The following is an 11,068-nucleotide window of genomic DNA, read 5'->3' on the forward strand; positions in this document are numbered from 1 at the left end:
CAAAACTGCCAAAAATATAAAAGTACCAACAAATAAAAATTTTTTTAAAGAGAGAAACATCACCTTGAGAAGTCCTCAAGAATATGCTACTACGTGGATGACCCCTAAGAATGTGATGCTAAGTGAAAGCAGTCAGATGCGAAGGACCACATAGTGTATGACCCCATCTATATGGAAATGTCCAGAATAGGCAAATCCATAGAGATGGAAAGTAGGTCAATGGTTTCCAGGCGCTGGGGGAGGAAGTAGGGAGTGACTGCTTACTGTGTATGGGTTCTTTTGGGGGTGACAGAAATGTTCTGAAATTAGATAGTGGCAAACATCGCATAACCTTGTGAATGGGCTAAGAAACCAAACAATTGTACTTTTTTTTTTTGGCTGTGTCAGTTCTAAGTTGCGGCATGCAGGGATCTTCATTGGGTTATGAAGGATCATTCATTGCAGCACACAAACTCTCTAGTTGTAGCAATGAAGACCTAGCTGCTCGGAGGCATGTGGGATCCTAGTTCCCCAACCAGGGATTAAAACCTGTGACCCCTGCATTGGCAGGTGGATTCTTAACTACTGGATCACCAGGGAAGACCCAATTGTACATTTTAAAAGGGTAAATTTTCATAGACATAGAAAACAAACTTATGGGGAAAGTGGGTTGGGAAGGAGGGATAAGCTAGGAATTTGAGATTAAAATATACACACTACTATATATAAAACAGATAACTAACAAGGACCTACTATATAGCACAGGGAACTATGATCAATATATTATAATAATCTACAAGGGAAAAGAATCTGGAAAAGCTATATATACACATACACATATATATACATACAAATATATATTATATATAACTGAATCACTTTGCTGTACACCTGAAACTAACATTGCAAATCAACTGCACTTCAACAAAAGTAACTTTAAAAATTAAAATAAACTTAAAGGGTACACTTTACAGGGATGTGAAGAAACTGGGACCTTTATGCATCATGGGTGGGAGTGTGAAACGGTGAAGCTGCTGTGGAAAACAATACAGAGGTTCCTCAAAAAAACTGGAAATAATCCCCGTGTGATCCAGCCGTTACACTTCTGGGCACATTCCCAAAAGAACATCAGTCAGAGTCTCGAAAAGATACGTGTACACCCGTGTGCAGAGCAGCATGTTTTGCAATGGTCAAAAGGCAGAGGCAACCCCAGGGTCCGTGGACATATGAATGGATAAACAATGTGTGAATATTATTCAGCCTCCAAAGGGACAGAGATTCTGACACATGCTCCAACGTGGATGGGCCTTTAGGACATAATGTAAGTAAAATATGCCAGTCACAGAAAGACAAACATGAGCTGAATGGTTCCACTTGTATGAGGTACTGGGAATAGTCAAATTCATAGAGACGGAAAGTAGAAGGGTGTTGGCAGGAACTGGGTGGGGGGTGGGGAGTTGGCAGCTGCAGGTACAGTGTGTGTTTCACAAGATGAAGAGTTATGGGGATGGCGATGATGACAGTTGCACAACTCTATGAATGTATTTACTGGGTTGGCCAAAAAGTTCAGTTGGGTTTTTCCATAACAGCTTATGGGGTTTTCCCTGGTGGCTCAGTTGGTAAACAATTCACCTGCAATGCAGGAGACCCACGTTCGATCCCTGGGTCAGGAAGATCCCCTGGAGGAGGAAATGGCAACCCACTGCAGTATTCTGGCCTGGAAAATCCCATGGACAGAAGAACCTGTGGGCTACAGTCCATGGGGCCACAAAGAGCCAGACACGACTTAGCGACTAAACCACCACCACCTAACATGGTTTTTCCTTACAGAAAAACTAGAACAAACTTTCTGGCCAACCTAACAAAATCATTTTACATGTAAAAATGGTTATGACGATAAGTTTTATATTATGTGCCTTTTAACACAATCTGATTAAAACTATTTATTTATTTATTTGGCTGCACCAGGTCTTAGCTGCAGCACGTGGTATCTTTAGCTGTGGCATGAGAACTCAATTGTGGCATGTGGGAACTAGTTCCCCGACTAGGAATAGAACTTGGGCCCCCTGCATTGAGAGTCTTAGCTACTGGCCCGCCAGGGAAGTCCCTTACCATAATCTTTTAAGAAACAGTTAAGAGGGTGGATTTTATGGTATGTGATTGATAACTCCATTTAGAAAGAAAAGCAAAGATGCAAAGTAAACACAGGTATGTTTACTGTGTAAGAATTCAGTGAGTTCTACACTTGTGTGTGCACTTTCTCTTTGTATATTTCAATAAAAATATTTCCTTTAAAAATAAAGGAAAGCCTTCAACAGTAAATAGAAACAACTTCCTATTTACCTACTCCCCAGAACCTAGAACCCAGTTCAGTAATCAGCCACACAGTGAGCACTGATTGTTGTGAAATTCAATTTACTGAATGAGAGTATGTAGAATGGATAAGTTATAATAAAGTCACTAAGTAACTTCTTAAGGAAGGCAATTATTTAGCCTGAGTACTTGTTCCTTATTCACGATTCTCCCTGGAAGGACAAAGTATTCAATATAAAGAGATAAAATTCCCTTAGGAGGATTAAAAACCCCATGTTTCTAGTAACAAGTAAAATAAAACAAAGTTAAAATTTCCTGAAATGAAAAATAACAGGTACTATAAATATAACTATTGCTTTCAATTCAATAGCAGTTTGTTTATGTATATTTTTGTTTTCAATGTCTCTTACAAAAATTATAGATAAACTGTGGTACATTCATACAATGGAGTATCATTCAGTGATAAAAAAATAAATGAGGGGGGATTTCCCCGGTGGTCCAGTGGTTAAGACTTCACCTTCCAATGCAGTGGGTGTGGGTTTGATCCCTGGTCCCGAAGCTTAGACCTCGTGGCCAAAAAACCAAAATGCAAAACAGAAACAGTACTGTAACAAATTCAGTAAAGACTTTAAAAATGGTTCACATCCCCCAAAAAAGAAAGCAATGAAGGAATTCTCTGGCAGTCCAATGGTTAGGACTTTCCACTCTCGTTGCCAAGGGCCCAGGTTTGATCCCTGGTCAGGGAATGAGGATCCCACAAGCCACAAGACATGGTCAAAAAATTAAAATTTTAAAAATTAGAAAGAAATTAGCTAGTAAGCCAGAAGAGACACAGAGTAAACTTAAAGGCATGCTAACTAAGTGAAAGAAGCCAATCTGAAAAGCCTATATAGTGTATGAGTCCAACTACATGACATTCTGGAAAAGGCAAAACGATGGAGACAATTTAAAGAAATTAATGGTCGCCAGTGGCTGGGGTGCTAAGGGAGAGGGGGAGATGAACAGGTGGGGCACAGGAGATTTTTAGGGCAGTGAAACTGCTCTGCATGAAACAACAGTGGTAGATATGCGTCATTATGTATTTGTCAAAGCCCAGAGACTACACAGCACACAGTGAACCCAAAGGTACACTATGGACTTCAGGCAATACTTATGCTTCCCTATTGGCTCATCCACTCTGACAGATGTACTGCACTCATGCAAGAGTAACAGAGGAGACCAGGGTGAAGAAGGCACAAGGGACTACACGGGGATTCTCTGTTTTTCACTCCATTTTCCTATAACCTAAAACTGCCACCCCCACCCCCCATTAAGTCTATTTTAAAAATTAACCAAGGCTGATGTGATAGAGTGTTTAAAATAATGGTTATGTAATCAGTTACCAAAAATCAGTGAATTATATTGGAGCATAGAGATGAAATCTGGTGCATTTCCTTTCTGATATTTGAATGATACTTAAGGTTAAATGATGGACCATATATTTCTCCCAAGACAGACAGAGTGGGCAATGTGGCCAATTTCTCTCCTACACACTTCATTCTCCATTGTCTCCTCATTCCATCTGCTCATTTGCTGTAACTTATATTTATATTTAGATCTTTTATTGCATGGGCGTGAGTGGTAGAATTATGGAATCATAATTGTCTCAAGCTGCACCTTCTAGGAATGGAAATATTCCATATCTAGCTGGATCTTTTTTTAAATTAATTTAGTTGGCTGTCCTGGGTCTTAGTTGCAGCACACAGGATCTTCACTGTAGCCTGTGGGGTCTAGTTCCCTGACCAGGGATCAAACCAGCGGCCCCTGCATTGGGAGTGCGGAACCTTAACCACTGGACCATCAGGGAAGTGCCCTCTAGCTTCTTAAAAGCCAATTTCTTCATGTGAGAGGGTTCTTTTAGAAACCTAGTAATTCTAAAAGGCCTTATAGTCACCCTGGAAATTTATTTTCCAATTTAACAAATTAGTTATAAAAATAACACATTCTTAACTAGACTCCTGCCTCCAGGTAAAACAACTCTTCCAAGATGAAAACTAGATGGACCTCACTCAGTAGTCACAGAACTTCCTCAAGCAGCCCCATCATTAACCAAAATCACACAGGACTCATACTCATTGCATTTTGCACTAGTTTCAACGTTTATGATAGGTGATCATGGGGACAGTCACCTCTCGTATTAATCTTCTTCTAAAACATGGTGATCTGGAAAACAAAACTTGATTGTCAAAACCAGATTTTACTATATTTGATAGTCGTATGATTCCTTCTCATAAACTCACGATACTTTGTTTTTTTGGATGGAGATGGTATCCACGGTTATGCCTATTTACCATGAGCACTTCAACTTATGACAGGCCTCTGGAATAAGGCAGGGGACCCCAAAGGAAAAGGAGGGTGCTGCGGCACATAGAGAAGTACGCGCACTGAAGAGTTAGGGGAGACACACTGACTGAAGCCACCCATCCTGGCCAGGCAGCATAAGCAACCGCTGCATGAATTATTTCACAACAGGAGGTCCCAATAAGGAACACAACCCTCCTCGCTGGCACCCATCTTGGCTGAGTAATGCCTGCGCCACCGGGAAGGACCCTGATTGGCCAGAGACAACCTGGACACTAATCCCATCACCATAAGACCTGAGACTGTGAGCCATGTGCCAGAGCAGTTGTCCTGGGTTCCCTCACCCTCCTGCTCTCCACCTGGGCGCCCCTTCCCACTAAAGTCTCTTGCTGTGTCAGCACGTGCATCTCCTCGGACAATTCATTTCCGAGTGTTAGACAAGAGCCCGTTTTCGAGCCCTGGAGGAGGTCCCCATTCCTGCAACAGAAGCACATTTGGTGAGGACAAGAAATTAGAAACAGCATAAATGGCCATCAATAGGGAAATAGCTGAATTTAAAATAAAGAAGTGGCTACACATGAACTGATACAAAAAAATCCTCTAAGAGATATTAAGTGCAAAAGCATTTTACAGAGATTCAGAATATCTCACTGGTAAAAACAAAAACTGAAAAACAAACGTGTGTGTGTGTGTGTGTGTGTGTGTGTGTGTGTGTGTGTGTGTATAGATACATATTTGTACACGTACCAGAAAAAGTCTGGAAAGATACATGGTTATACCAAACTGCAACAGTAATCACCTCAGGAAAATGGTTTTGGGTGAGAGTGTGTTAAAGAATAGGAATCTTTGCCATATATATATATGCTTTCCTTTTTTACAGAAAAAAGAAATAAAAGGTGAATTTTTTTAAGAAAATAAATACAGACTATTTATTTATTTATTTGGCTGCACCAGGTCTTAGTTGTGGCACACAAGATCTTTGAGCTTAGGGTCTTCAGTTGCAGCCTATAGGATCTAGTTCCCTGACCAGGGATCGAACCCAGACCCCTTGAATTGGGAGCACAGAGTCTTAGCCACTGAACCTCTGTGTGTGTGTGTGTGTGTGTGTGTGTGTGTGTGTGTGTGTGTATATATATATATATATATATATATAAAATAAAGAGCACTTATTCATTTTAACAAAAAGAAGAAACAATAAAGCCAAAAGGAAAGGAAAAAGAAAGCGCCCTCAGAGAGCTAAGCAAACTTGTAAAGGGGGACAGCCTCTGCAAGTCTGGTTCCACAGCAAGCCCAAGGCTAACAGGGGCCCAGACCTGCGTGGTGGCTTTTGTCAAGTCCAGGGAGCGGGGGCCCTGGCACAAAGATCGCTTGCTCTCATCAGTGATATCACCTGATTTGTGGTTAGTTGGCTAAATAAAACCAATGTCCTCATGGGCTCTAAAAAACTCAAAGTTATTCTTTCTTTCAGGCCAAGCAACTGCAAGCTTGAAGCTTTAACTCCACTGCTCAAAGCCAGCCACATCTACAGAAAGGAGGCTGTCAGTTTCTCCGCACTTCCCCTCGGCATCCTTCCATTACCAGCACCACCACCACCCATTCATCATCTGGTTGTTAACACTTGTCAAGTGCTCACTCTGTGTTAGGAACTGCATTAAGTATACACACTCCATCACTTACGAGTCTTCCAAAGGCATGGATCTACAGGGGAGAGGCGGGGGGAGGATGAATCCCAGGAAACAATTTTCAGAAAGCAGCAGATGGAGGAAGAAGGGGGAAAAGAAACCTCCTCTTCCTTCTCTTGGCAAATGATAATATTTTTATTCCTCGCAGATGGCACCTCCCTGAAATGCTGTCAGAGGCAGCAAAGGCAGACTCCATTGGACCAACTGGTGCTTTTCCTGGTGGCTTTCATTTCTTCCAGACCTTTTGCTTATTGATCCATCTTGGGGTGGCTAGTTTTTAGGAAACTGTCATGGTTTGAGGAGCTGCTAAAAGCATCAAGCCAGTTATAGGAGAAGAGGTGAGGAGAGGAGGAGAAAGAGAAGAATTGGTGGCTGGAAGAGAAGTATCAGAATATCAAAGAGGGAGAGTGGGAAGGAAGAGAAACAGAGAGAGGGGAGAGAGAGATTTTGAGTCTCCTGCAAGAAAACGACACCCTGGGCTTCCCTGGCGGTCCACTGGTTAAGGCTGCGTGCTTCCACTGCAGAGGGCATGGGTTCCATCCCTGGTCAAGGAACTCCCCACATGCCTCGAGGTGCGGCCAAAAAAAAAGAAAGAAAGAAAATAACACCCTATGCAACAGACAAACCGCTTGCGGAATTTCTTTGCCTGCAGAACAGCACTGCTATTGAACCCAGATGCAGTGCATTCTGTCACACACGTCCAGCAGAGCTCTGAGCTGAGCTTTAAAAAGACCCAAGTCTATGATTAGCTTAAAATGGATCTTTCTGGTGGCATTTTTTCCATAGGCATTAAATTCCCCTATTTCAAAATACTCTCAAAGCACTGGGGGCCATTTGGCAGCTTGGATGGGAGGAGGGTTTGAGGGAGAATGGATTGAATGGCTGAGTCCCTTCACTGTCCACCTAAAACTTTCACCACATTGTTAATCAGCTATACCCCAATACAAAAATAAAAAGTTTAAAAAAGTAAACACATAAAAGGACGCCACACTTACCAAGGGGTACGTGTTGGCACTCTCGCTGCTTTGGAACAAAACGTCCTCAGTGGCGGTGGAGACCAGCGATGCCTTGGTGATCCTTGCTTCGGGCTGTGATTCTTTTTCACTTTTCTCGCTGATATATGATACCCTCTTTTCTTTTCTCCTTTCCCTCTTTTCCTGCTCCAAGTCTCCCCTTTCTGGTTCCAAGTCTCTCCCTTCTTCTTCTTCCAATTCGTCTTGGGGCCTCTGGTCGAGCTCGCCTGAAGGCTGCCTTTCCGGGAAACTAATCAGTGGTTCCCCAGAAGTGGTTACGTCCAAATCCAGAAACTCTAATTGTGAGCCAGGGCTTCTTGGAAGCTCAAACGTTTCTAAAAGCTCTGATTGTAATGAATGCTTTGACTTGCTACCACTTTCCTTTAAAAAAAAGAAATAAAAAGGAGACTGTGATGTCAAATCCAGTACATGCTGCCACATGCCCTCATTTAGTCTCCTTTCTTTTCCTAATCAGCCAGTCTTAGTGTTAGCCTCACATCAGAACTATGAACTGCTTTAAAAGAGAGCCTGGGACGTTTTGTACTCAAATAACAGGAATCGTGGGTGTGTCAAGTTTATTCTCAGCTTACTAGCAGACCCACAACAGCAAAATGATTCTTCTAAGTGGCCTCCAAAACCACCACAAAGTCATAGAGAGTCACTTCTCCTTGGGGCTTCCCAGGTGGCTTAGTGGGTAAAGAATCCACCTGCAATGCAGGAGATGCAGGAGACTTAGGTTTGATCCCTAAGTTGGGAAGATCCCATGGAGGAAGGCATGGCAACCCACTCCAGTATTCTTGCCTGGGAAAGTCCACGGACAGAGGAGCCTGGCGGGCTACAGTCCACAGGGCCCCAGAGAGTCAGACACAACTGAAGCAACTGAGCACGCAGGCACACACTTCTCCTTGGACCACAGCTGAGTTTTGCAGGCTGACTCTGTTTAGATAAGCACACTCCAGCTAACCACTGTCCTTTAAGTCAGCTCTGGTACACACTTCCTCCAGGAAGATTTCCCTGATCATCCTCTAAGCTGGGTTGTCAGCCTTTATATAGATACATATCTCTTATGCATCTCTCAATCACTCCACTTAGTTGTTTGTTTTCATATTTATTTGACTGTGCCAGGTCTCAGTTGCCATATATGGCATCTAATTCCCTGACCAGGGATCCAACCCAGGCCCCCTGCATTGGGAGCTCAGGATCTTAGCCACTGGACCACCAGGGAAGTCCCCTCACTCCACTTAGTTTTCTAACACTTGCTCTTTGGTTACGGGTCTGCCTCCCTACACACCTTAGAGCTCCTTAAGAGAATGGATTGTGTATTATTTGGTTTTATATTCCCACAGCCGGGCAGGTAAGTGGGTAACAAGCATGCGATTAATGATTAGGAATGAATGAACGAATGACAATTCCTACTTACTAGGGATGTTTCTGACAAGACTGTCTGGGAATCAGTCTGCATAAATCTCTCCAAGCTGATCATGGCCCTGGCGATTTCTTCGGGCTCCACTGTGCTTTCTTCCTGTGCTCCTGAGGCGTCCTCATCTGCCTCCGGTGCTTCGTCTTTGACAGCCTCCTTCCCCAATCCTTCCACCACTCCCTCTCCCTTCCCTGCCTCTTCCTCCTCATGCTCCTCCACTCTCTCCTCCCCTTCCCCTTCTTCCTCTCCCTCCTCCTTCCCCTTCCTGTCCTCCTCTTCCTCTTCTCTTCTCTCCGCCTCTCCTTCCTCCCCATCCTCTGCTTCCGCCTCTTCCCCAAACTCCCTCCCTTCTTCTCCCTCCTCCTCCTCCTCCTCCTCCTCCTCCTCCTCTGGAGACTCTATCCATGCTAATGTGTTAACTTCTTTTAATTCCTGTTGCATATTTTCTAGCCCTTCAAAATTTGGATATTCTTCTTCTTCATCCTCTTCTTCTTGCATTTCTATTTCTCCATATTCTTCTGTTTCTTCTAACGGGTTTTCCTCTGCATCTGACATTCTTCTCTTTGGAGTTTTCCCTAAAGAAATTTTGAACATAATAATCAGCAGGGCCCTCTCTGTCCCACTTTGATTTCCTGGGCCACAAACATATCAATGAAATGGCCAGTGCCAGCTCTGTCCCTTTCCATGAGAATGAGAAGAATGCCGGACTCCTGGGAAAGCTTGTCCAGAATCTTTAAAAATACCGATGCCCAACACCCCTTCTCCCCCTGCCCCCGGGGGATCCGTTCCTTTCTAGGAATAATTTTAAAGCCCTCTAACTCACTTTAAATATACTCATATTCCCACAGGCAGCAAAATGATAACCCAGGTATTGGCGACAATTCTAAGCATATGAATCAAGGAAGGAGCAGGTGGTGGTTAAAAGTGTTGGCTGTTCAGTCAGCCTGTGCTGGCACTGAATCCCAGTTCCACCACTCAGTAGCTCTGTGACCTCGGGCAAGTCACTTTACCCCTCAGAGTCTAAATTTGCTCACTGGCAAAATGAAAATGATAAGCCTACATTCTGCGGGTCTTGTGAAGATGAGGTGGCATACGTAAAATGCTCAACACAGCCGCAGCACAGAGTGCTTGAGAAATGGCAACAGTCGTTTGGGAAGTTTAAAAGCATTTTAACGTATTCTCTCGTTTATTCCTCATAGCAAACTTAAGTCTGAGGTGCTGAGAGGTGTAGCGACTTATTCAAGGTAAAACAGCAAGTAAGCAGCAAGGTGCGGGCGGGGAGGGGTGGAGTGGGGGGGAGCGGGTGTCTGGGCCCTTGGGGGCACAAAGCCCAGGCGCGGTGGTCTCCCTGGAGCTACCTCAGGGCGGGCCCAGGTGGGGTGAGCGCCCCCCGCCTTGCCGGGGACCCCGCTCCTGACTCACAGAGCGCACCCACCCTGGTCCTCAAAGGCCGGGGTCGTTCCGCTGTGTAAAGCCCTCTTCCCACCTGCGGCCGCTTTCTCCACAGGCTCCCTAGTTACAGTTGGCAACCAAGCCTCGTCTCCATGGTAACCGTTGCCGCCGCAGGCGACGCGCCGTAAAGCGAGAAGGCTGAACCGAGATCACGTGCCCAGAAAGAGACGGGAGTGGGTAGAGCTCGCCCCCTGGCGGTCGGTGGGGAGAGGTGCCGCGACTTGGCGCCCTGAAATTGGCTTTCCTCCTCTTCCCGTCCCCAATTTTTTCCCTTGGCGCCATCCACTGAGAAACTGCATGGCCTAATCCTAGCAATTCTGACTTTCTGAAGGCTTGACAAAATTAAGTGAAGAAGTACGAACTGTTTGATAAAATTCTCTTTGTCAAAAGCAAACTGAATTTTCTGATCTCGTTGATGCAGCATACAGCTGTCCTCCAAGGCTCCTCGCCCGGGGAACTACATGTGTAGATCATTTTAGCTGGCTGGGGTTAAATATTACACAGGTTACATTATCTTGCGATTCTTATCACAAAATGTTTCTATCAAACCAGAGTGGTAAAATCCATTAGGATGATTCCACCTCAAAGCGACCCTCCACTAGCCCCTCACAAAAGACAGCCCGCCTGCATGTCCATCCTGAGGTTTCTGAAGGAAGGCATGAAGGAAACAGCCAAAGGCATTGAGGCAGAAGACTCTGTCTTAGGAGGGCAGAATGCTTCTCCCGAGCCCACCACACCCTCTTATCACAAGGCTGGTTGATAAGCCTGGCTGTGTGCTCAGTCCTATCCAACTCTGCAACCCCATGGACTGTAGCCTCCATCCTCTGCCCATGGAATTTTCCAGGCAAGAATACTAGAGTGGGTTGCCA

General features: G+C 44.5%; 1 protein-coding gene across 1 annotated transcript in view; it reads right to left on the reverse strand.

Moving 5' to 3' along the window:
* Positions 1 to 11,068, reverse strand: part of CFAP251 (cilia and flagella associated protein 251) — a 74,690-nt gene that overhangs the window by 62,446 nt on the left and 1,176 nt on the right. Inside the window, exons 2-5 of the mRNA XM_068990020.1 lie at positions 9,145 to 9,322; positions 8,922 to 9,033; positions 8,728 to 8,867; positions 7,310 to 7,703 (exon numbers count right to left, since the gene is read on the reverse strand). Coding sequence (XP_068846121.1) covers positions 7,310 to 7,703; positions 8,728 to 8,867; positions 8,922 to 9,033; positions 9,145 to 9,302 — 804 coding nt within the window. The 5' untranslated portion in view covers positions 9,303 to 9,322. The remainder of the gene's footprint in view (positions 1 to 7,309; positions 7,704 to 8,727; positions 8,868 to 8,921; positions 9,034 to 9,144; positions 9,323 to 11,068) is intronic.

The sequence above is a fragment of the Capricornis sumatraensis genome, chromosome 17, assembly GCF_032405125.1.
Source record: "Capricornis sumatraensis isolate serow.1 chromosome 17, serow.2, whole genome shotgun sequence".
Taxonomy (NCBI): Eukaryota; Metazoa; Chordata; class Mammalia; order Artiodactyla; family Bovidae; genus Capricornis; species Capricornis sumatraensis.